This window comes from Impatiens glandulifera, chromosome 9, assembly GCF_907164915.1.
Source record: "Impatiens glandulifera chromosome 9, dImpGla2.1, whole genome shotgun sequence".
Taxonomy (NCBI): Eukaryota; Viridiplantae; Streptophyta; class Magnoliopsida; order Ericales; family Balsaminaceae; genus Impatiens; species Impatiens glandulifera.
In genome coordinates this window covers 25,955,635-25,981,990 of record NC_061870.1, presented here as the reverse complement: position 1 = coordinate 25,981,990, position 26,356 = coordinate 25,955,635, and the positions used below count along the sequence as shown (strand labels likewise).

The 26,356-nt window shown below is 30.4% G+C and overlaps 3 protein-coding genes across 5 annotated transcripts; 1 reads left to right on the top strand and 2 right to left on the bottom strand.

Annotated features, from left to right (window-relative positions):
- Positions 1 to 459: 459 nt before the first annotated feature.
- LOC124915109 (salicylic acid-binding protein 2-like) lies at positions 460 to 1,718 on the bottom strand. The gene is made up of 3 exons (XM_047455766.1): positions 1,264 to 1,718; positions 1,027 to 1,164; positions 460 to 865 (listed from the first exon to the last, which is right to left on the bottom strand). The coding sequence occupies exons 1-3, from the start codon at positions 1,663 to 1,665 to the stop codon at positions 587 to 589; spliced, it is 819 nt and encodes a 272-aa protein (XP_047311722.1). The 5' UTR covers positions 1,666 to 1,718; the 3' UTR covers positions 460 to 586.
- Positions 1,719 to 15,439: 13,721 nt separating this feature from the next.
- On the top strand, positions 15,440 to 16,072 carry LOC124916088 (transcription factor HEC1-like). The gene has a single exon (XM_047456822.1). The coding sequence runs from the start codon at positions 15,440 to 15,442 to the stop codon at positions 16,070 to 16,072; it is 633 nt and encodes a 210-aa protein (XP_047312778.1).
- A 6,978-nt stretch (positions 16,073 to 23,050) lies between these two features.
- Positions 23,051 to 25,404, bottom strand: LOC124914852. 3 transcript variants are annotated; one of them, XM_047455468.1, is made up of 6 exons: positions 25,141 to 25,404; positions 24,767 to 24,881; positions 23,841 to 24,695; positions 23,697 to 23,778; positions 23,376 to 23,622; positions 23,051 to 23,274 (listed from the first exon to the last, which is right to left on the bottom strand). In XM_047455468.1, exons 3-5 carry the CDS (start codon positions 24,677 to 24,679, stop codon positions 23,413 to 23,415), a joined length of 1,131 nt encoding a protein of 376 aa, XP_047311424.1. In that variant the 5' UTR covers positions 24,680 to 24,695; positions 24,767 to 24,881; positions 25,141 to 25,404; the 3' UTR covers positions 23,051 to 23,274; positions 23,376 to 23,412. The 3 variants fall into 3 exon arrangements, with proteins under 3 accessions (XP_047311424.1, XP_047311425.1, XP_047311426.1); XM_047455469.1 differs by lacking the exon at positions 25,141 to 25,404 and adding an exon at positions 24,996 to 25,114; XM_047455470.1 differs by lacking the exons at positions 24,767 to 24,881; positions 25,141 to 25,404 and having other exon boundaries at positions 23,841 to 24,716.
- Positions 25,405 to 26,356: the final 952 nt, after the last annotated feature.

Here is a 26,356-nt window from a genome sequence, read left to right as displayed (position 1 = left end):
ATATATATATATATATATATATATATATATTTGTTACGAATTTCAAGCTTCAATCAAACTCTAAATCTAACTTTTTTAGCTCCTTTAATCGTGTAAGGTTCGCCTCAAGTTGTCGCCCTGCCTCTCATTTGCAGACTTTTCCACAAACCGTGACAGATCTAAGAATTGAAGTTGCGGTGGACTTGAAAATAAACCGTGACAGATCTAAGAATTGAAGTTGCTGTGGACTTGAAAATAATTTGTAGTGGACTTGTAATATTTTTGATAAAATTATGAATAAAACAGTTAGATAATCATAATTTTTTTTCTTACTTTTGAGAATTAAATAATTAAATTTTAAAAAATTAGGAGTTACATCTTATTTTTAGGTCATTTCTTTTTCTTTTTTCAGGGTGGGCCTAAACCCACCTCATTTTTGTCGTAAAAAGATATAATAAAAAAAAGTAATTAATATAGAAATGAAAATTTAAAAACCCTAGTTTATTATGTATAACATAATTATTGAAAAGAAACAAATCTTATATATAATTAATAAAACTTACAAGCTAGACATAAACATAATAATAATTAAAATATTTTCTTCAATTCACTTATAGGATATGCCAAGTAAGCATAACAAGAGATCATCCGGGCTTGACAACATAGGCATATGACCCACACCATCCATCTCCTTCACCTCATTTACACCTCCCATATTCTCAATCATCCACAGTTGATATTCAATGGGTATAGTTTTGTCCTCCTTACAGGTAATGTATACACGAGGCACAGACCCAAAGCCTTCTTCAGTAAAGTTACTAGCTTTGATCAAATCCGCCATGAATATAGAGCTCGGCCTAATCATGGACATCCCCAGTGCAAGATCCTACAACCTCACATTGATTCACATAAGATAATGTTGGGTGATCATTAATTTGGGACTAGATTAATATTTTTGGTTTCGTTGTCATTATAAATTAATTTCTTAAGTTAAAACAACAAAAAACTAAATAATTTATCATTAGAGACTAGAGAGATGGAGAGGACCTTAGGAGAGCACAACTCATAAAGCTTGTGGGCAATGAAATTGGGGCCGAAGAGGATTGCCCTGAGATCTTCACAAGGATTCCCATATGATTCAAACTTGGTATCCTCCCATGATTCTAATGGAGTTCTCTCAAAATACTAATTAAACATAAAGAAAGTAATGTGAAAACTCGAACACATTTTAACAATATTTTATTATTGATTAAAATTAAAAATAATTGTTAATTATATAGTTACCTTTTCAAGGACATAAGATGGTCTATGGACAAAGTCGGGCATGAAAGCCGCGAGGAAGACAAGTACGGACACCTTCTCCGGGAACTTATCGGCGGCCAAAGCTATGCTTAAGCCTCCTAGGCTATGGCCGACCAGCACCACTTTTTGGTCGGAAGGGAACGAGGATATTGCGTTGATTAAGGGTTCACTATAATCCTCAAGTGATCGAAGATCCTCAATTCTCCGACAGTCAATGCCGGACGCGGCCAAGTCAATGGCGGTTACCTTGTGTCCGGCGGACTCAAGTAAAGGCTTCATCTTGTACCAGCACCAGGCTCCATGGCAAGCTCCATGGATGAGTATAAAGTGTTTTGAGGATTCTTCCATTTTAGGACTTTTGGAGGATATTGTTGAAGATGCCATTGATATCTTTCTCTATTTTTCTTTCATGTGTGGAATGAGAAAGTAATGTGATGTTAAATAAGTTTAAACCTAATAAAATTATATATTTTTTAAATTAAAATTATAGCAAGATATTAATAAGGGAGTCTTGACTTAGGCAGTCTTTATAATTATGTGAATAAATATAGTCCTTTTACAGCTCATTTGATGTTGATTTTTTTTTTGTTTTTTCTTATTTGTTAAAAAATAATTATCTGTAATATTATTTTAATAATCAAATTACTTTAATAAAATATTAAAATAATTTTAATTTTATTAAATTTTAAATATAAAAAATATTTTAATAAATTATTCTTAAACAAATCTCATGTACCATTCTTTTTTGTTATCAAATTAAGTTTTTTTAACAAAGTTCAAAAATAGATATCCAAATGGTTTGGAATACAACTTAAGAATTTGTTACATCATTTTTAAGAGATTAAAAATAACAAGTTCGATTTTTACTTAAAACATCTCACATAAGTAAAGTTATTTTTTACCCTTTAAAAAAAATAAAACAAAACAATTCCTTAAAGGTATAATCAATTAGTTGTGTTTGTTACTTAAATTCATTGTATTAGGGTCAACCTTATTTCACATTTATATTTTTCCATCAATTTGGCTCATTAAGATGTCCATTAACCTCACAGTTATAATAAGTACATTTTGTGTGATTTTTCAATATTCGACCATCACAATTTTCTCCACTTATTAATGCAACTACCAACCAAGTTGACTTTAAGTAAATTTTATGTATGTTACGCTGTTAAATAATAATTATTATTATTATGTTGTTAAATATAGAATGAATTGTTGAAAAATATAAATTTATTTAAATAAATATCTAAAATAAGTATGATTTGCACAAAAGTTATATATACAAAAAAATATTTATAATGTGGCTAGGGAGTTTGTACTTGGTACTGATGGTCCAAGGATGGATAATTGTGAATTGTCACATTATTACTTTGCCTTTAGTCTCTGGGCATTCCTCCACTCCATACAAAATTTGATTTTTGTTTTAGTTAATTTAAAAACATAGGGTCACAACTGCAAATTTGTTAAAATTAGCAATTGTAAAAGGGTAAGAGTAGTTCATGCAAATGAGGTAAGACCAGGGACTTGTTTGATGTTTGGATATTAAGATAAAACCCTGTTATTATTGTATTGGATAATAAATAATTAAAATCATAAAATTTTAAAAGTTAAACTAAAATTGTGACTTGTTCGGACAATAAATATTGGCTCTAACTGAAAATAACTATAGTTGAAGTAGAGTTGAAGTTGAAGGAACAATTATTATTAAATTTATTAATATATACATAATTAAAATATATTTATAATGTTATATTATTCAAATCAACCTATCATAAGATATTGTAAGAATTTTTTTTTTAAAAAAAAATCGCTCAAACTCAAATCCAATTTTAGAGTTGGGCAAACCAAACTGGGCCTAATTATGTCTTCTAACATACATATCCCTAACCTTCTGAACCCATATGTTAACTATTGTGAGAATTTGCATGTTCATAATTGATTTGATTTATTAGGTACAAAAATCTAGTTGTAAAAGATTATGAGGCTATTACACAATAATTTTTATTTATTTATTTAATAATTTAAAAAAGCATTAGTTCATTACTTATCTAAATATTTTTTATAATCTAGTTGTTAAACTAAAACTGGGAATTGTTTAGACAATAAATATTGGTTCTGAATGGAAATAACTATATCAGAAGGAAAACGAAAAGTTAAACGAACAAATGTTATTAAATTTATTAATATATATATATATATATAATTCAGAATATTATTTCATTTGAATAAATGTTATTAAATTTATTAATATATATATATATTTCAGAATATTATTTCATCTAAATTAACCCTTAAGATATTATAAAAAAAATATAAGTTAAAAAAATTTTCTCTAAATCTCAAATCCAACTTTAGAGTTGGGCAAACCAAACAAGGCTATATCTTTGAAGATACATATCCCTAACCTTCTGATTTATTAGGTATGAAAATCAGTTGTAAAAGATTATGAGGCTATTACACAATAATTTTTATTTATTTAATAATTTGGAAAATCATTAGTTCATTACTTATCTAATTATTTTTAAAATTTATATTGATAAAATAATAATAAATAAAAAAGATCAGTTATTAATTGTTTCAATTCATTATTGATGGGACAATATCATTTTAAAGAAAAAAATATCAATACAAAATAAAGGGTAAATATCATGTTTTCGTACTTAATGTTATCATCCTAATTAAAGCTTGTTTTATCTAGTTTTTTTTCTTCAAAAACACTATTAATAAAAACTATTACATTTACATGTAAAAATGGTTTATTTAAATTTATAAAAAATCAAATAATCTTAAATAAACGAACTTAAATAATCTTTATAAGAATCTTAGTATCTAAAAAAATAAATGTCTAACATTGTATTTGTGACTAACTTAACAATGATATTATGATTTAATTCTATAATAGACTCGTAAACCTCACACTTTATTAGTGTCATCAATCAAATTAGAAAAATTTCCGTGCGATACACACGGATAAGGGTAAAAATAAAATAAATTAAAAAAATTATAATAATATTTATTTAATATTTAAAATTATTATAATAAAAAATATAACGCTCTCATTTCACATTTTATTCACTTCGATAAAACAACTTATTTTCTCACATGTTTCATCACATATTTTTTTCGAATGAATCTCTCATTTCGTGACTTTATACTTTCACTTTGTCAATCAAATATTTAATTCATATTTTTTAATAATTAGCATCGTGACCTCACACTTTGGTCAATTAAATATTTGATTCTTTAACCACTTTCAAATGATATCGGTCTATTATCTCTCGACAAACCACATCTCAATCATATTTGGTTAAATGTTGTACTTGTTTTGTTAGGTTGCAAGTTCGAAACTTACAAATAATATTTTTAAATTTATTTTTAACCGTTTTAAGTTTATGGGCGGGTCAACCCACAATCCGACCCAAATATCCATTTACTCTCACATAAATATCCAAATTAACCACAACTCTCGACCCGGCAATCCGGACACTTTAAAAATTAAGTATCATTATATATATATATATATATATATATATATATATATAGATTATTTAGTTAAGATTTTGAACTTTTATTGTTAAAATGTCTCGCATTCATCAAATTTGATGTTGAATCTTAAATAAAAAGTGTTGTTAGCTTAGTTGGTTAAAGAGTTGTACTTGTTTTGTTAGGTTGCAAGTTCGAAACCTACAAATAACATTTTTAAATTTATTTTTAACCGTTTTAAGTTTATGGGCGGGTCAACTCATAATCCGACCCAAGTATTTATTTACTCTCACATAAATATCCAAATTAATCACAGCTCTCGACCCGGCAATCCGGACACTTTAAAAATTAAGCATCATTATATATATATATATATAGATTATTACGATATTTAATTATTTATTGTTTATATTATTATGAAATATTAATTTTGGTTATTTTTAACCTATTAATTATTTCATAGATTGTTAATTTGGATGATATAAAAAAGACAATGAATATCTTTTAAAGTTTGTGCAGTTGATTAATAAGTATTTTTAGGCTTTTGTTATTTTAATTTGTTAACTAAATTTTAGTATTTTCATTGTCACGTTGACTAATTATAATTATTTTTTATAGGTATTTCAGATTCAACTAGTGAAAGATGAGGTTTTTTTTAAGAAAACGTAATATTTTTATAGCTTTTCAAATTTTGAACACCCGAATCTTGAAAATTGAATATTTTATGATAGTCAATATTTTAAAAATATCATTTAGTTAGTTTTAATATTTTATAAATGAATCTATATAATATAACACATTAAAAAATAGGTTAATATTCGATTATATTCAAAAACACAATAATTTTGAGAATATTTATGTTAAAATTTAACTCTATGGCGACAGTGGAAGTCATATGCATGGAGGGTTTGATGGCGACGATAAGAGACATAGTTTTTTTATATAGTGACGGTCGAAGTTGTCGGTATTGGAACTCTATAGCGACGGTATGAGTGGTCGGCACAAAGGGCTTTATGGCGATAGTACTAAAACGGTTGTTATTTATGCTTTTGGACAATAACAACGAGAGTAGTGTTGCATTACTCCTAGCGACTACAAAAAAAATGAGGTCTGCAATAATGTGAGAAATGAAAAGTTTGCATTAATGGGGAAAATGGAAAGTCTGCAAGCAACAAGTTTGATTAAGTTAGTAGATTAAGAGTTTTTCTTTATTCGTATAAAAAGAAAAAGTAGATAGTAATTAAGATTGTATTTTTCTTGAAGATTTCATATAAAATTTCCTCAAGTTCTTGTGAGTCTTTTGTACATGGACCAACAATTGGTATGAGAGCATTAGGTGCATGCATAAAATCATTCGGTGGGATCAAATATCGATCGGTGTGGAGTCATTAGGTGCGCAACAAAACAATGGCATATTCCACTATCCGTAGCTAACACACATGAATTATACAAGCTGGGTGATTCTTGTGCAGACTATGATGAATGATTAAGGAGTGTGGGAGGCAGTTGAGCCAGTAGTAGGCACAAAGATTGATGCTAGGCTCGATAAGAAGGTGAGGTCGCATCTTCTACAAGCACTTTTGGAAGATCTTCTCATACATGTGGCGAATAAGAAAACGGAAAAGGAAATGTGGGAGTGTCTCAAGACGAGGTTCATCGGTGTAGACCGATTGAAGAATGCACGATTGTAGACATTGAAGAGTAGTTCAATACGATGCACATGAACGATAGTGAGTCGCTCGATCAATATGTTGGTTGACTCACATATATTTTGGTCATGTACTCGAGCCTTGGATAAACACTCAATGATGTTGCGTCAGTAAAGAAACTCTTCGTCACCATGCCAGAAAGGTTTATCGGTGTGGTAGCCAGCATCGAGCAATTTTACGACCTTGATACGTTAACATTCGAAGAAGCAGGTTAAATGCGGAAGGCCTTCGAGGAGTGCACACGCAAGAAAAGTACAAGTGCTGAAGGAAACAAAAGACAAGTGTTACTCACTTAGGCGGAGTGGAAGACAAGGTTTAAAAAGGATGATAAAGACTTGTTGGAAATGTATTCCATAGATGGTGGGACCCGTGATCAAGGAGGTAGAACTCGAGGTAGAGGCCAAGGAGAACCGACTCAAAAAGACAAAGAAGGTAGTTCGAGTGGTCGAGGAGCTCCTCGTGACAAAAGTCACATTCATTGTTTTAAATACAACGAGATGGGACATTACTCAACACAATGTTGAGCAAAGAAGAATGAGGTAGCACACCTTATCCACGTGGACAACATCGAACTAACATTACTTAAAGCAATCTCGGAGGAGATTCTGCCAATTAATATTGTCATGCTAAATGAAATGAGGTTGGCTTCAGAAACCCAAGGAGTTAAGAATGGGGAGACATCAAAAGATATTTGGTTCTTGGACAACGTCGTTAGTAATCAATTAATTGTCGATAAATAAAAGTAATTTAAATTGAACGAGGCAGTCATCAGAAAGGGGAAGTTCAATTGGTTCCATAGTACAAATTTGTGGAAAATTTTCTATCATGTTCGAATGCAAAATGGCGACCAGTGGCTTTTCGATAAAGTTTTTTACATTCCTTGTTTACAAAGTAATCTGGTGAGTCTTGGGAAACTTATAGGGACAGGTCATAAGGTGGTGATGGATGAAAAAGAGCTTGAAGTCTTCAATAAGAACCCTTCATGCCTTATCATGAAAGTGAGACGAACTCATAATCGACTATATCGAATTTTCTTGAAGTTGGAAAAAATCAGCTAGCCTTTTGGCTAATCTTGAAGGTCTAGTATGGTTATGGAATGTTCGTCTCGATCATGTTAACTTCCAGCACTAAAGTCCCTCGTGAATAAGGGAATGATTGCTGGTGTTTCATAAATTTCTCCTCTAAAACAACTTTGTCGAACATGCATAATTGCAAAACAGACGAGACAATGGTTTGCGCTAAAAGCCAAGTTTCGAGAAAAAAAAAGTCATTCGAATTTTGTACATTGACTTATGTAGGCCAATCACGTCAACAACCCTAGGAGGAAATAGATATTTCATCTTTATTATCAATGATAATTCCAGATAGATGTGGCTCCATATGTTAAAAACAAAGGACGAAGCATGCTCTTAGTTTAAGAGGACCAAATAATTGGTCGAGAATACGATCAGACTTCGAATCAAAGTCCTTCGTTCAGATCAAGGAGGTGAATTCTTCTCTAGGGATTTTTCAAAGTTGTGCGAAGAAGTAAGGATAGAATGACAATTCACTGCATCGTATTATCCTCAACAATATAGTGTGTTGGAGAGGCAAAATCGAATAGTGATGACCATGACTAGGTCGTTACTCAAAAGAATGGTAGTCTCGAGCAAGTATTGGGGGAGGTAGTTCATCATGCAGTTTATCTTCTCAATCGACTCCAACCAAATATGTTCGAGACAAAACCTTATTTGAGATGTAGACTGGAATAAAGCCGCACTTAGCGCACCTTCGTGTGTTTGGGTGTACTGCCCACGCCAAGGTGACCACTCCCCATATGAAAAAGTTAGACGACAGAAGCCAATCGTTTGTCTATTTTGGTGTCAAAGAAGGAAGCAAGGCACACAGGTTGCTCGAACCACAAAATGGAAAGATTCATGTGATTCGTGATGTTATGTTCAAAGAAAGTGTAGCCTGTGATTGGCAATGTGAAAATTGTGATCAACCTTTCAAAGTTCACGAAGAAGTTAATTATGAGCATGTTGGAATTTGAACGATCCCATTCGAGAGTGGATCAACACAAGGATAGTCTACTTAAAGTATTCCAATAGAATGTCTCGAATCCTCCACAACTCGAGCAAGTAACATAGACCAAGGATATGATATATCCACTCCATGGTCAGGTGGACACATTGGGAGTGATGAAGGACTTGCTCGATACAGGAACATGACCGATATCTTGAAAGAAGCACCTCGAGTGACACTTGATTTTGAAGAGTTGATGTTAGCACAGAGGAGGAGTCGTCTTTCTACAATGAAGCGGTTGGACAACCTCAATAGGAAGAAGCAATGGCTAAAGAAATTGAAGCCATTGAGAAGAATGAGACGTGGTCACTCATCCCATTGTCAGTTGAACATAAGATAATTAAACTCAAATGGGTATTTGAGCTATTGAAAAATTCAAATAGTGAGGTGATCCAATAATAAGCTTGCTTAGTTGCAAAGAGATATGTGCAACGATAAGGCATTGACTTCGAAGAAACATTCACTTCAACTTGAATGAACAAAAATCGATTCATTCTTGCATTGGCGGCTAATCATGGTTGGCAAATATATTATCTCGATGTAAAGTCAGTTTTTCTCAATGGAGAAATCGAAGAGGAAATGTACGTGACTCAAGTGGGATTCAAAGTCTCAAGGAAGGAAAATATGGTGTTTCAATTAAAAAAAGTCAAATATATGGTCTAAGGCAAGCTCCTCGAGCGTGGAATCTAAAGTTGAATAAAACCTTGAAGTAAATGAGCTTCGTAAAGTCTACAAAAGAGCAAGCAGTATACACAAGAGGCAACACTAATACTCAAATTATTGTTGGTATTTATGTGGATGATCTCATTGTAACAAGTGAAGAACTGAAGGGTGTCGAACTCTTCAAGAAGTAGATAATGGGGGAGTTTGAGATGAGTGATCTTGGATTTCTTTTGTACTACCTTGGAAATGAGGTAGCTCAGTTCGAATGAGGTATCTTAATCAAGCACACAACATATACAAAAAATGGTTCTAAACTAGTTTAGAATGTTTGATTGCAATGGAGCATGGGGATCAACTCCATAAGGATTCCAAAAGACAGTCGGCTAATGCAATTTAATATCAAAGAGTCATTGGTTGTCTACCCTATCTCCTTCATACAAGGCCAAATCTTTCTTATGTTGTTGGTGTTTTCAATAGATTCATGGAGAGGCCAACTTATATACATCACAAGGCAGTAAAGCAAATACTTTGATACCTTCGAGACACTATGCACTTATGCCTAGTGTTTTGAAAAGGAGATGATAATGAGGAAATAGTGGGTTACTCTAAGAATGATCTCGCAAGAGACCTAAATGACCAGAAAAGTACGGGGGCATGACGTTTTATATTAATGATAGTCTTGTTTCGTGGAACTCCCAAAAACAAAAGACAGTGACACTATCCACATGTGAAGAAGAGTTCATGACTGCAACAGTGGCAGCATGTCAAGCATTTTGGTTGAAATCATTATTGTTCAAACTAAGTGGTTCGAAACCTAAGGTAGTGAAGCTTTACGTCGATAACAAGTTCGCACTTGCACTCACAAAAAACCATGTTTTATCTCCTCTTCTAGTCTAGAAGAAATAAGAGGTGGATATCCCCAACCACCTTTAGAGGTTCTGGGTCGAGTCCGTTAAGCGACAATTTTTACGTTGGTTAAATGGTTAAGTGTGTTTACGGGTTATGTGCTTAACCCCTTGTGGCCACATTTTTAATTAAAAAAACCCAGTTTTTCACAGTTGTAGCAAATACTTAGACACGAAGTATCATTTCATTTGAGCGTGTGTTGAAGGAAGTCAAATCAAAGTAGAGTTTGTTAGAACGGATGAACAAAAGGCTGACATACTTACAAGGTCTTGTCAGCATCAAGACTGGTAATGATGCAACACATGCTCGGTGTCCGTGATCTCGAACCACACCAGGTATACAATAATGTGAAAAAAGAAATGTCTGCATTAATAAAGGGAAATGAAAGGTTTGCAATAAGTTTGATTAAATTATTATATTAAGAGTTTCATTATTCGTATAAATAGAAAAAGTGGAGAGAGTAATTAAGATTGTATTTTTCTTCGGCTTGCTTTTCAGGGAAGGTTGAACACAAGGGACTTGGTAAAGAGGTATATGGAGATTATGGATACTAGATGCCTTTTATGCGGGGAAAAAGAGGAGTTGATTGATCATCTTTTCGGTGGATGACACGGTGTGGAGGAGGTTTGCTATAGTCATGAGTATGTCTTCATTTCTGAGAGAGTGGGAAGAGAAAAAGGTTGTTGCCCTAACTAAAGCCAAAAGTAAAAAATTTCCAACAAGTGTTTTAGGTGCGGATTTGGCTCGGTTGTCTACCATACGTGGAGTGAAAGGAATGCAAGTGTCTACGGGAGATTTCGTAGAAGTGCAAAAGAAGTATGGAGAGATGTTATGATGGATTGTCGGGATATAATTCACACGTGGAGGAGAGTTCTCGAGGATGAAAGAAATTAGGTTATTTGCGATAAATGGGGGATACGATATTTTGAAGTCAAAAAGCTAAACGACTTTAAAGTGAGATAGATAGATTTGTTTAATTCTTTGGAATACGTCATGAGACTTGTATTTTGTACGTTTATTTTGTTTACTCCAAATATTTGTTTTCATTCTAGGTTTGTTAGAATGAAGCAAATGAACTATATTTGTTTTTTAATAAAATGATAAATAAGTCGTTTTCCCAAAATTGATTGTATTTTTTTTGAAGATCTCATATAAAATTTCCTCAAGTTTTTTTGTGAGTCTTTTGTACCTGGGCCATCCGGCAATGCCGACGACAGACGACCGCTCTTTTCACCCTCCGTACCGAGAGTTTTACGTTTCAATATTGACGACCCATACCATTGTTATTGAACTTTTTTATTAGTATAAAAAAATATTTTATCAAAAATCAAAACTAATCATATTTTTTAAAAATATTATCTAATAATTTATAGAACAAAACATTTTTCACATAAAAAAATTTCATTTAATACAATCAAAATTTTTATACTGCTCCGAAACATTATTTTGGCTCAGACATAAAACATTATTTTGGCTCAGACATGTTTCACTGCTCCGAAAGTCTCCTTTAGGTCTCCAGATCACTTTCGAATTGTCAATTCTGTTTAGTGGAGTAACTTTTTTTATTTTTACTGTTGTATTAATGATCCACTATACTCATTTCTTGATATAGACCATCAGATTTTAGGTTACATTTGCTTATTTTATGCAACTTCACAAAATAAAGTGGAAACTTACTTAATTAATAGTTTATATATATGACACAAGTTTTATTTAAAATAACAATGATTTTAAGTTCGATTCTTACTAACAACATCTTAAGTTGAATCAGAGTTGTGAGAGGGAAACATGGGAGCATGTTAAAATGGTAGCAGAGGATACTCTTCCGTTTAAGTTTTCTAAAATATCATTTTTTAATCATTCGTTAACTCAAATATCTTTACGTTTTTCTTATAAAGTTTATATTTGTAAAAATAAAATATATATATATATATATATATATATATATATAATAACTAAGCGAAGTAAAAATTCAATCAACTTACATTTTCATAAAACAATAAAAAAAATTCAAAAACCCAATAAAATTCAAATAACCCAACATCAAACTAGTTTTACAGAAAGATTCATGGTTGTTTAGAGGGTTAAATTTGGGTCTTTTAGTAAATTATGATTAATTTTAAATTGTTTTATATGAGGCCCAAAATATCATAATTTTAGTTATTTGAGATTTTTTCGAATAAATAAAACGATTTGTTTTCTTACTTTTTACGTAGTATTTTCATTACTTAATTAATTTACCACATTTTAAAAAAATATATTCCTTTTTATTTTTTTCAGCTATTCTCACAAATTACAACTTTTTTAAGACATTCAAACCACCGTCAACAGTTTGAAACATGTATATCTCGAAAACAATATTTAATTTAAAACATAAATATGTCCAAATTTCATGAACACGAAGTTATGTTTTTCCGAAATTTTATAAAAAAATAAATAATAAATCTATCTCTTTTCAAATTTTCTCATATTTAAAAGTTTTTAGCACTTAAACCATTTTTAACAAACTAAAATGTGTAGATATCGAAAAAATACTATATTTAAATATGAATACATCCAAAATGTTTGTTTATATCATTTTACTTACAAATTGACAAATTAGTTAGAAAAAAAAAAGTTATACATTAGAATAAGAAAACAAGCAAACGTTTGTTCTTAATGAAAAATCTATAACTAAAATTGTGATGATTCAATTCTAATACGACACATTTTAAAGTTTTAAGTCTATCTTATAAAAAAAAAACAATCAAAATTCGAGTGTCAAATAACAACACTGACTTTAAAGAAAAAAAAAACATTGAACCTCAAAAACATTGAACCTTAAAGTATATCCCAATGTTGAAATAAAATATTAAGACGGTGATTAGTATATTTTAACATGTCTTTCATAATAAGACACATGACATTAATATTATAGTATTTTTATTAACCCATATTCCATGCATGAGTGAATCAGTAAACTGTACACAGACATAGGTAGTTAAGTTAGTTACCACAGTAAGCAATTTCCTAGTAGTAGTAGTACAAGGTGGTCAGTTTGTAGAATGACCTTATTTAAAAGCTGATGAATATTCAGCATTTATTATATAATTAGTCAACAAATCTACACACAATATTTCATTTTTATATAATCTGATTTAAAAACATATCTTTAAGAAAAAGTGATTTAAATAAAAAATTAGAAAAAAAATTTATGTGTATTTTTTTACTTAATCCACCTAGGCAAGTGTGCCAAAGGGGGAGCAATAAGTAGAGCTTTTGGCAGAGAAATGCATAGAATATAACATACTGTATAGGCTGTAGCTGCTAAGGCTATCTTTGGGTCCCAATTTCTGAATTTGGGATGTTGTCCTTCTGACACATGTCATGTGACTGTGGGGACTTCCTTTTCATTTTTTTTTGAAAAAAATAAAAATAAAGCATTAATCTATGTTAGATTTGTTATTTTTCTATATTTATCTTTCTCTTTTTCTTTTTACTATATACATATATGATCTTGATTGACTGTGTTTTGTTGGATGGGTTCATCTTCCTTTATTAGACCATGCTTACATTTATTATTTTTATCAACCAACAGTATTTTACCTTTGGGTAGATATAAATGCTTTGTTTCTTATATATGTATCTACCCATATAAAAAGAAAAAGACATTTCATATTTTATTATTTCACACACACATATGCTTTAACTAGATTATAATCAACTTAATTAATTTATATAGGAAATTTAACTCAATTATACTGTAAATTAAACTAGAATTTCAAATCAATACCTAACCCTAATTCCGACAATTGTTAGATAATCTTGTGTCGTTAAACTTCAAATCAGATTCGGGGTCTAGTCGATGGGTGACTATGATGAATTCATGAATTCCACCATTCACGTTGGTGATGAAAACTTTTCATACTTTAGGCTTGACAGGTGGGCCTTAGGCTAAAACATCTTGCTTTCTTCTTGATCTTCTCCTTGTGAAAATAATTAGAGAAGATATATGTTGATAGTTGATTAGAGGAATTGGAAGTTGGAACATCAATTTGAGAAGACAGCTTACACATAATTATGAATTGAGTGACCTAAATTCATATATATTCAAGATAATGCATGCAGCATGGTAGGCAGAAAGGACTCACTCATCATGTGGCCTTAAGAATAAATTAGGTGTCTTCCCTAGTTAAATTTTTTCATTACCAGCTTCATAATGGCCACAATTAACACACTTTTTTTTTTATGGAATCTGTTGATTTTGAACAATTTCCGTCCAACTAATCATGGAATGTCTCTTTCATTTTTGTGAGTGATTCTTCGTAATGTCTTCAATGTAGAAGAAATGTAAGGAAGATTTATATCAACTCTTCATGACATACTAGTTTTCAAATGAAATGTGGACATGGAATAGGGTAAGAGGAATATTTGTTTAAATAGTTTTGGAAAAGGTAAAACAAAAGTTTCTAATTGGATTAGTTGCAATTGTAACAATAAGCATTTACTTATAGATGAAGAATGTGGACCATGTCTATACCCTACTTAAATTATATATTTGTGTTATCTTTAGAGAATGAAACTATATGTGTCTCCAAGATAAATATGGATCTGGAGGATTTTTAAAAAGGGGGGGGGGGGGGGGGAGGTTTCGAGGATTTTATTGACAAGGCGACGACAAGAAGAAAGTTAAGATTGCAAAATCAAAATATGAGAAACCTAGATATTGTAAAGTGGTACAATCATGATGTGAAGAAGAGGCATTATCGTTCATGATCGTGAAGCACTACTCAAGGGATTTCAACTTCAAGTTAATCTCATCCTATTTAGATAAAACATTCTTCTATCATTTTTGATAAGTCCTTCTAAAGTTTTGATGCCACTTTTGTTTTTAAAGATAAAACTATTCTCATTTATTTTATTACCTTTTATTTATTATATTACACAACGTTTTTCGTTATTTTTAACTAGTCAAACCAAATACCTATATTTTCCTTAACGAGAACTCTCTAGTAGATTCACATTACAATTGTTATTAATTATTTTCAACTTATTTCATTTTGTGACATGCTAATGTATTCTTTTTCCCCATACAGTCATAATTGTGAACATAATTTTTTTTTTCTTTTTATGAAATGGTAGAACCCATTGTGAACTTCATGTTTGAAAAGTTGTATACCTTTTTTAAAAAAAATGATAATAGCCTTATTTATTCGTCACTTGTGTGTATATATGTAGACTCCCGGTCCTCTGACAAATTCCTTGTGCTTCTCTTTCCCCTACCATCCTTTTTCCTGCAACTAAACCCTAATTTCTCAAAAGCTCCCACGCTCTTCACTTTAAGTGTCGATCTCATGGATATCGAGTTGATGAAATCGTCCGGACAAGAATATCACCATATGGATCATATGATGTCCATGATGATGCAAATGGACATACTTCCAACAGGTTTCTCCGGTTCTTATAATGGAGTTTTGGACAAGAAAAATACTACTACTTCTACTTCTATTACTACTAATAATAATAATATTAATTCGACGGAAGCGATGAGAGAAATGATATTCAGGATCGCGGTTATGCAACCAATCCAAATCGACCCGGAATCTACAAAACCGCCAAAACGTAGAAACGTGAAGATATCAAAAGACCCACAAAGCGTAGCGGCGAGGCACCGGCGAGAGAGGATAAGTGAAAGGATAAGAATACTTCAAAGGCTTGTTCCTGGAGGAACAAAAATGGACACAGCTTCTATGCTAGATGAGGCTGTGCATTATGTTAAGTTCTTGAAGAAACAGGTTCAATGTTTGCAGGTGGCTACGGCGGCGACCAATGGTGGTGGTGGTGATGCTATGACGGCGGCGGCGGCGGCGACGGTGGCGGGCTTGGGTGGTAATGGAAATTATTATTATCATCCTTCATTGGTGAAAGGGGGATGCCAGCAGAGTAATTCTGTAATGATGGGCTCTACTGCTCAAATGTTTAGGTGAGAGATTTGGTTGTCGATCTAGAAAACTTATGTGTTTTATTTTAGTAGAAAAATTAAGATTGTTGTGTGTTTTTTTTAGTTTGTGTAAAGGGGAAAAGGGTTTCTTTAATGTATCCATGTTTTCCATAATATAATCTAACTTCTCAAATGGTCTCCTTAATTGTGTTGCAATTACAATAAATAATAATAAGAGTTAATTAATTATTTTCTTGTTGGATAACAACTTGTAATATAAAATATATAAATTCTTAGTAAGTATATTAGAGTATATAAATAAAAACATCACTAAATCCCAAAAAAAAATCCAGATAAAAAAAAACTTATTGTGCTCCACTACTCTAGATTCTTAATTTAATTTATAGAAGGTATATTGCATGGTGGGTGTATGGAATGATACTTTACACTTAACATATTTCATAATTAGCTACATATTGTACAATGTTTTTAAAAATTGTTCAAATCTAATTGGGGATGACATTCATTCTTGTGTGTTATGAACGGCGAGAAACGTCGACGCTGACAAATTTATGGTTGATGCTGAAATAATGACCAAAAATCTTGGATTGATGTCTCATGTTTCATCAAATTGTTGTCATTTGCTCGGCTGAAGTATTGAAATTTTGCACACCAACCTGGAGGATGCTTTAGATTTCTGATAAGTTATTTATTTGATTCAGTTTTATCTACATGTGTTCATGGATTATATGAGGACTAATAAAAAATTGATTTTGTAAGATATATATATATATATATATATAATATGATTGAATGGATCATTTCCAAAAAAAATTGGAATATTCTTCCACCTAAAGTTGTAATTAATTTTGAATAACTTTATTTTAGTATTGAAAATTAGTATGATTCTCAACCCGTAAGTTTTGGTATTTTATTAATCACTTTCGTCACTTAAATTATCATATAGTTTAATGAGTTAATTTTTAATAATTTTTAATTTATTCTTTAGTATATTTTATGATGTCTCAATTTATGTATTACTTAATTTATATATTTTTAAAATGGTAAAAAATTTAATTAATAATGAAGATCACAATTTTATGAATAAAACTTAGTTACACATGAGAAAACTAAAACTTAATATTATAAGTTTAACTAAATTATTCCACCAATGCTTGATTGTGGTTCATACATTTTTTTTTCAATTCAAATAGTATTAAGCTCTCGTTTTACTTTCATTTTTCTATTCGTCTATTTAAATTTACAAATTTTAATTTAAGGTGTTCTAAACAGGAATTGAATCCGTGATATTTCATCAATTATGAACCACACTTGTCACTAAAACTATTGAGTGAGTTTAATATAGACACAATTATCAAAATGATTTTTTTTTATAATTTAATTTATTTTTTATATTATTAAAAAAAAAAAATTGGATGTGAATAATATTTTAACATTAAAAACTAACTAAAATGATAATGTAGAGAATATTTAAATCTTTTTCTACTTCTGCTCTTTAAAGATTTATTCTCAATGATTAATCTCTGATATGATAATGGATGTCTAGAGTTTGACCATAAATTTTTAATAAAAATATTATCACTTCAAAAAATAATGTTTAAATCATTTGAAAAAGTAAATCATAATAACTAATATCATATATATATTTTTTAAGAACAAAAAAATATATATATTATATTTTAAAAAAATGGGATAAAATAGAAAATACCCTAAGATCAAATATATTAAATATGAATGTCCCGTAAATTATAATGATATATTTACGAATTAATATATATATATCCAAAATTCATGAGAGATACTTTTAATTAAATCATATATATTATTAAAAAAACAAAATATTCAGAATTAATATCATTTTATTTCCTGATTTCTTAATTGACTTTCTTTTTGCTTTTTTTTAATAATCACATATTTAGATTATCATTTTTTTTTAATAAAATAAATAATTTGTAATATGTTGATCATGATATATAGATATTAATATGTACTGCATATTGAGATTTTTTAACATTAATTTTATGTATTAAAAAATAAATATAGTATATAATTCTAGTTACATAAAACTTATAACTCGCTACCTCCTTCTCATTGATTTATGAAGGTTCAAATTGTTTAGTTAAGCCTTTTAATTTGATACAAGATCTTACACTTTTTGAAACTATTGAAATTATGACGATATTATATATTTCCTCGTAGTAGATTTTGAAATTTAAGTTCAAAAAAAAAAATGTATTACATATTAAACTTTGATAATAGAGGAGAGAATTTGGAGATCACAAGATCTTTTGTACCAATGTGTGTCAAATGTTAAAACTGTTACCGTTTTAACTTAATTAACTTAGAAAAAAAATAGGAGAGAGTGATACAAGAGGGAGGAGGAGGTTGTGGGGACAGAGGATTTTATGCCGGAATTAAGGAAAAAGAGAAAATAAAGAAATTCTTTTATTTTTCAGCCAATCAGACGCACGATATTTCCTTTCCAAATTCTTGGTATCAAATTTTTTTTTTTTAGATTTTGTGTTCCATTATATATCACATTCACAAAACATGTTCACTTTTTATTCTCTTTATTACTTTTAACTTATTCTATAAAATGATCAATTTTTGTGAAGGTAGTACAAAGTGTAACACAAAATCTTAAACAACATATTTGAATTCCAAATTTCTCCCCAATTATTTCTTTTAAACCTTTTATGTATCAAAATCTTTTAAAACATATAATATATTAACAAGTCTAATGACTTTTAAGATAAACGGGTCCATATTTTGTGTGCATTTTTATTTTTCTTTTTTTTTTCTTTCATTTAAGTTTAAGATTCCCTAAATTTTTCATTATATTATGCTCAAACCCATATATATATATATATTCATAAACCCCTAAACCTAAATCTCCCTAACTTCAATATTGTACCAATCTATTAGTAAAAAAGTCTCCTATACGATTTCTATATATGTTTCCCATAATGATAATGGGGTTACAAAATCTAATTAGTATATAGAGCTACATGATTAACTTGGATTAAAAAAAGAATGAATAATAAGAATTGATTTTATATTGTCCCTAGCTAAAATTAAAATGTAGCATCATATTCATATAGCATATAAATATAAATAGCATTAATACGATGGCAGGCATGCATGCATGCATGCAAATGAAGAATGGGAGAGAGGAAAGGGGTGGGTGGTTGCCTCCCAATGCTGCATCACTTGATTGCCATGTTCCTCATCCATCCATGGATCCTATTAATTAATTCATTTTTATTATATATTCCCCCCATACTAACAATCTTAATTAACAAATAGCCCAGAAAAAAAATTAGCCGTAGAAATTGTCAATTTTTTAATCTATCTAAGCCAAGAAAACACCCATGTGGGATATTCACTAGCTTCCCAACACCACCATTTTTCAATCTGACTTGAGGAAAGAAAACATCAAGAATATATGTTTCATTTTTTTTACTCGGTTCATCGCATCTATCTATCTATCTCTACATATATATAATATATTTATATGTCAGTATTCCAATCACACCCCATGAAACCAACAGTTCTAACACGACCGACAGATGGCTAGCTAGTCTTGATACTAAGGGTGGTGATATTTAAAATGTGACACAGTCTGCTGGCTAGTGGAATTAATTTATCCTTTGTATTTTTTTGGATAAATGAAAATGGACTATTTAAAACAAAAGGGGTGGGGCGGTGGTGTAAGGAAAGGAACCGTCTCAGTCGGGGGGAGCTAGGCGTCATTAATTAAATGAGTCTATATATAAATGAAATGAATGAATGAATGTGACAAATATAAAGTAGTAGTAGTTGTCATGTTATGATCTTTCCATTGTATTCTACAGACATAGTCAAACCGTCTACATCCATTGTACTCAATTCTCTTCTAGATTCATGCCAAGTTAATATCACACCAAGTGCTTGTTTGATTTTGTTTATTTGAATATAGAGAGAGATAAAAAGTTATGTTAATTTAATTTTTAAATGACTAAATTATTTTAATAATTTTATATATATTTAAAATTTAAATTTTATAAAAATAATATCATAAGTTCTAAGAGAGAGGTGGGAGGGGGAGGTACACTCTAGAGTCAGATTGAGGCTCGAAAAATCCATCCTTAGAAATACCCAGGAGCGGAGTCATGGAGTCATGATGAAAAATTACATGGGTCTGACTCCAACTTGCACCTCAGATAAACTTTCTATGCTTCGTTTTTTTTTTAAATTCAAACATATAAAATAAAAGATATATGAATATTTTTTATTAAATTATGAAACAAAACAGTACATTCAAAACATTTAGCATACACATTATTAAAGTTGTGTCCTTTTATTCTTCTTAAAATAATTTTTTTTTTAATTATTGTATCATTATCAATGTTTTCAGACAGCTCTCGTTCAATATAGACGATCATAGAATCTGTTAAAAACTCTTCTTCCATCTTGTTACAAAGAGTTGTTTTCACGAGCTTCATAGCTGAAAATGCTCGTTCCGTAGTAGCTGTAAAAACAGGAAGAATTAAAACAAGACGAATCAACCTGCCAATTAAATAAACATATTAGTATAAGTAAACAATATAGCTATATTTCATAAATTATAACAAACGATAAAATTACCTATCAATCAAATAGTAGGTTTTTGACTTATTTGTCTCAACTAATCTTCGACATAATTCAGAAATAGTTGATAAATTCTGAAATCTTTCATTAACGGGTATGTCAAGCTAGCTCATAGTGAGTCAATTGTGTTCTCAAGTGGTGCAAATCTTGTGCATTAAAATCTAGATGATAGAATTTCTCAGCAAGTTGATAGATGTGATCAACATTAAGAAGTTTAAAGTTGTCTTTAGGTTTCAAAATCTAGATGATATAATTTCTCAGCAATGCATAACATTAGTTCCACTTCCTAGTTCCTCCGGTAACGATCATCGATCATCTGTACTTGAAAGATTTGATGGATGAAAGAAGTTTGATCATTCGATCAAATGGATAAATGTGTAAAAGGAAGAGAGAGAGATTTGTTTATTCATTAATTTGCCCTATTTTATTTTTTTAATTTAATTGGGCTAAACTTTTTTCGATCAAATGGATCAATGTGTAAAAGGAAGAGAGATTTGTTTATTCATTAATTTGTCTTATTATTTTTGTAATTTAATTGGGCTGGAGCTCACCCTAATCCAATTATCCAAACATTATTTTAAATTAGGGGTTGGAACCCACCCTAACCCATGTGTGACTCCGCTCGTGGAAATACCCATCTTTTAGAAATTGAGAAAACTTGGTGATAGATGATGATATGGAAGAAAAAGATTATGACGATTATTTGAGAGGACGAATTGATGTATGATTAAAGATGAACTGAGAAGATTATTGAAAAATCTGAAAGGAGCTAGAAAATTCAAGTTTAAGAGAGAAACACAAAAACATCATTTATAGTGTTAAGAGCTAAATATGTTCACAAAGAGGGGCTACAATTAGGATTTATCTTAATAAACATGACTTCATTGATCTAGTTATTAAGACTTTATTATTTTTCTCCCTTCTAAATAGTTTCATCCTTTAAATTTGTATCAGTTTTTGTCCTTAACTTAATTTATAATAATTCTCGATATTGGTATATAGTAACGTGTAATTCTCGATATTGATTCATAGTTACTTTTCAATAAAAAAAAAATATAATTTTTTTATTGATATTTTAGTTGATGAATTGAATTTTCAAACTATTGAAAAGAAAATAAATTTTTATTCATGGGTTATGATAAAAATTTCAAAAAATTTAATATAATTTATTTATTTTGGTTTAATTGAAAAGGATATGTTTAAAAAATATTTTTTTATCAAATTACTATATCATTATAACCGTAAAATAACTTAATTTATTATTTAAAATATCTAAACGTTCCTATTTTATTTTTATTAAATTTAAATATTTAATACAAAATAATATTTTAAATCTTAAAAAATCAAATATCAAACAAATCCCAAATATCACACTTCCCGTTTTTTTTTATATATTTTTTGTTTGTTTGGGCCAAAGATGAATAAGAAAATAGATTGTACTAGTAGAATGAAACCCATAATGTGATTTAGTTAATTTTTTATTAAATTATATAAATAATAAACCTATAAAAGGAATAACAAGGGGAGGACTAAAGAGGTATCAGATTCGGACAATTCTCTTGACAATGTACATTACAAATCAAACCAATTTTTATTAAAAAATATTACAAAATTTATTTATTTTTCTATAACAACAAAATAAACATTAATAATATTAACAAGTTATTCTAATGTTTAAAGGAGTAAAAGAAAATATAAATAATTTCTCATTAATTGTAATTTTTTAATAAATGAGTCTAGCTCTAAGTTTTTTTTTTTAATGTTGGACAAGTTTCTTTGATGACAATTATTTATTTCTTTTTCTGTCAAAAACAAATTAAATATTTTGTTTGTGTCCATGAAAATTTTTAATGTTATTTATCTTTCATTATAGGGTTATATCTTGTTGGGCTTGGGCATTTTTATAGTAATTCTGATAAAAGATTAAGAGAAGATTCGAAAGGCCAAACAGAAATATGTAAATTAATAGAATATGTATATAGCCCATGTAAATAATCTATAAATTAGAAAAACATTTCGATTGAGTATAAGTTATAACGTAATAAAGTCATTCTCTCTTCTAACTTAGTGACAGTAAAAGGTGGATACTTATCATAAGATTCTGAGTTCAAACATGCAGCCTGATTAAATAGTTGTCCCATTTTTATTTCCCAAAAAAAAAAAAACGTCAGAATTGAGTATAAGCATAAACGACCTAGTAGGGCTAAACATAAATTTATCAATCTCGACCCAACAACCGATCATTTGGGCTCATAATTTTAACCCAAAAAATCGCTTTGTTCCTTTAGTGTGATCAAGACAAATTAGAGTTTATTAGTGAGCTCATTTTATTTATATACATCAAATAGGGTTTATTTGAATCCTTTCCCAGGAATGAAACCTTACCAAACCAAAATATATGCTTGAATTTGATAAAATCTTGAATTACCATGTCAAAATCATCAACTAGACATAATACTTAGATACACTAGGACTAGGGAGTTTTAGAAGATGGTGTTGTTCAATCTGCATCAAAACGAGAGCATCTAAGCCTTTGAATGGTTTTCGACGCAGAATCTGCAAAAGCCCAGAATTGCATAACAATCTGGCTGCTAGAACCTGCATAGCATAGAGAAACAAATACAAAAATCCTAACACATTTAATCTTTGACAACATGAAAATGTTTAAAATCTAAATCATTTTGCAGAATAAGGCAGACCCGTGAAATTCAATATTTTGATGTGAGGTGGTTAAGGTCAAAGCACACGAGATGCGAAACAACTGCCCAAAACATTCGCCTTCAAGAAATGCCTACTGAATAAACTTCTCTTTGGTGGGGAAGCAGCCTGACTTGTGTAAATGTCGGAAGATGCAGAACTCCTCATTTCCTCGGCTTTCATCTGAGCAGTTCTTAGTTTGCTCAAGATCTTATCCATCCTAGATGATCTCTTCTTTTCCAGCTTCATCTGAATTGTTACTTGTCATGAAAAAGAACATCGATAACCCAATCTAAAAACATAAACATAAACATAAACAAAACCTCAAGCTTCCTGATTTCAGCCTCTGCTTTTGCCTTCTGCAAATTCTCCCATGCAGTGATTTTGGCATCCTCTCTTTGGAATCTACAACTAAACATCAACTCAATCACCATGAACAATGATTAAAAATGAATTCAAAACATTACCTAGAAATATTCTTTTCTGTTTCAGCAATTTCCCAAGAGGAAGTTAAATCATCACTAGCCAAATTGTTGTTCTTTCTCAACTTTTTTGACTGTTTCGTCACATGATTAGCTCTTTTATCAACCTGCACATCTCTGATTTCGAGTTTTCTTGAAGAATCACTATTATTATTATTCTTATCATCATCAATGGTAAGAATGGCTGGTGGGGAAGTAGAAAAAGAAGAATGTTTACTACTATTATCAGGACTCATTTGTGTTGCCATATCACGCCTAGAAACAACACGCGAAACCAAACCCTCTTCGTCATCATCATGATCATCCTTGCTTCCGTCAATCTTCTCATCTGTTCCATTATCGCTCAACAAATCTGACCAACCATGGCGTTCGACATTATGAAGAGGATTACAGTAAACCCCATTACCATGACGGCCACTATAGTGAATTGAAAGACCATCTGCTACAAGAACACCGGTTGTAAACGGAGAATAGTTCGAGAATCCTTCGTCCTGAGCACCAAGTGGACCGCTTTTTGACATGGGTTGTATCTGAGCTTGTGCAGGCAAAACTCTTCCTCCAATAAACCCAGAAATCGGACTGGTAATCCATCTTTCCGCATCGTCCCATTTTGATGGCAGAGTTCTTCCACTACTCAGAGGCATTAAAGCAGAGACGCTGTTTGTATGGCGTCTACCACTGTTTGTAGAGAACGTCACTCTTTCGGAGCTCCATCCTCTCGGTAGTATTCCTCCATTAATGTCCTGGTTATGATATTCAGGTGTTCCTGGGCTAGTATAAGTTCCTAAATTTCGACAAGCTAACGAATTCCTCCTCATATCCATTAAAACACAATTTGGTCTGAGAGAATAAAAATGAAATCTTTAAGGGCGGATATTAATGTATAACAGATTAATGATATGTGGGTATACCTGTTTCCAGCTAATCTTGGTTAATTTGACCTAACTTCATACCCAATTTTGCTCGAACTAACCCTAGACACTGGTTAGATTTGTTGGTTTCAGTTTTGAACATAGATACAAATTCCTGACATATGTAAAGAAAAATTGTACGAATTAGAGAAATGGTAATTGTGAACTGGATGACAGTCCATTTTAATCACACAAGTGCATTAACAACAAGAATGGTAGGACCATTAACCTGACCAGCAATAGAACAGATGGGTTGGTTTTTTTGTTCATACTTTCTGAAACATGGTCAGAACCCAGAACCCAGAACCAGAACAGAACCAGAACCCTATAATCTGTTCAAGTTGAAGATCGAGTTAGTTCGATGGAGAATTTACCTGAAGAAAAACATGATGAATCAGCAGGTGGGGGGGTGGCTAATAAGATAAAAGTTGGTATGATAGAGAGAACAGTAGCATTCAAAGTGATTGGGATGGGAATGAAGAAATGAATGAATGTATGTTCGTTCACAAGGAAGGGTGTTTGGGAAAACGCCACGAGAGATTTGATTTGGGTCACATGGGTGAGGACCTATGGTGTCATACGATGTCTAATGTAGTAATAATGTCCGAATCCGAAGGCATTCCATGTGATTGATTTCCTAGAGAGAGAGATAGTCATTGGATAATGCTGCCGCCCTTCATCGACTTTGTTCTTTAGCTATCTACAAACAAAACCCATTATTTCTTATTTGAAACTTCATTCATTATTCAAAAAGAGACTGTTAATTTCCCAGTTTTCATGCCTTTTTTTTTATTTATTTTCAAAAAAAAGACTGTTAATTTCCCTCAAATCGAATATTAATTGCTCATTTTCAGGCATTAATGTTTCTTAATTTATTTACCAGATTTGTGTAAGTTGACTTTTCATATAACCTTTTCGTGATGTTTCTTTATCATATTTTTTATAAACTAAACTAGGGTTCATAATTGAATAAAAATTGCTGTCTTATCTTTTTACAAGAATCCAATGTTTTTTAAAGTCTTGTAATCGATACACAAGAATGGCAAGTAGTAGTAGTGTGACAACAAATACACCTAAACACAATAATTTAATTTGTTTTTCTCTAATATATTTAAGTATTGTTCATAATTAAATTAGAGCAAATTATATTTAATTAATAAAAAATCATTTCATTTATTTTAAAGTATGCTTGAGAAATATAAAGAAGATGGTCTATATATAATGAATATAATAAAAGACATGATTAATTGTAGTGATGAAATATAATTATAATTTTTAGATATTTGACTAGTTAACTTGTGAACATGTATGTTTAGAAATTCATTTATAGACTCGTGAATTCGTTTCAAGAATCGTTTATGATTTTGTGAACTTTATTAATATATTTGTGTAGACTTGGATATTTGAGTTTTATTAATGAGCGAATCCAATTCTATATCTTTCAGGATTCTATATCTATTAAGATTATTATTTATGTATTGGGCTTATTTAAATGTGCAACTAAGTACTTTAGAAAGATTTTGCCTTGAAAGCATCATTTTCAGTCTAATTTTATATCTATTAGGATTTCGAGAGACAACGTATTATATA

What these genes read in the sequence shown, in the direction of transcription:
- LOC124915109 (XM_047455766.1), bottom strand. Translation starts at nt 1,665, where the DNA reads ATGGCATCTTCAACAATATCCTCCAAAAGTCCTAAAATGGAAGAATCC. An exon ending in CATCTTATGTCCTTGAAAAG is followed by an intron (nt 1,165 to 1,263) that starts GTAACTATATAA and finishes ATGTTTAATTAG; the next exon opens with TATTTTGAGAGAACTCCATT. An exon ending in ATGAGTTGTGCTCTCCTAAG is followed by an intron (nt 866 to 1,026) that starts GTCCTCTCCATC and finishes GTGAGGTTGTAG; the next exon opens with GATCTTGCACTGGGGATGTC.
- LOC124916088 (XM_047456822.1), top strand. Translation starts at nt 15,440, where the DNA reads ATGGATATCGAGTTGATGAAATCGTCCGGACAAGAATATCACCATATG.
- LOC124914852 (XM_047455468.1), bottom strand. Translation starts at nt 24,679, where the DNA reads ATGGATATGAGGAGGAATTCGTTAGCTTGTCGAAATTTAGGAACTTAT. An exon ending in ACAGAAAAGAATATTTCTAG is followed by an intron (nt 23,779 to 23,840) that starts GTAATGTTTTGA and finishes GTTTAGTTGTAG; the next exon opens with ATTCCAAAGAGAGGATGCCA. An exon ending in CTGAAATCAGGAAGCTTGAG is followed by an intron (nt 23,623 to 23,696) that starts GTTTTGTTTATG and finishes GTAACAATTCAG; the next exon opens with ATGAAGCTGGAAAAGAAGAG.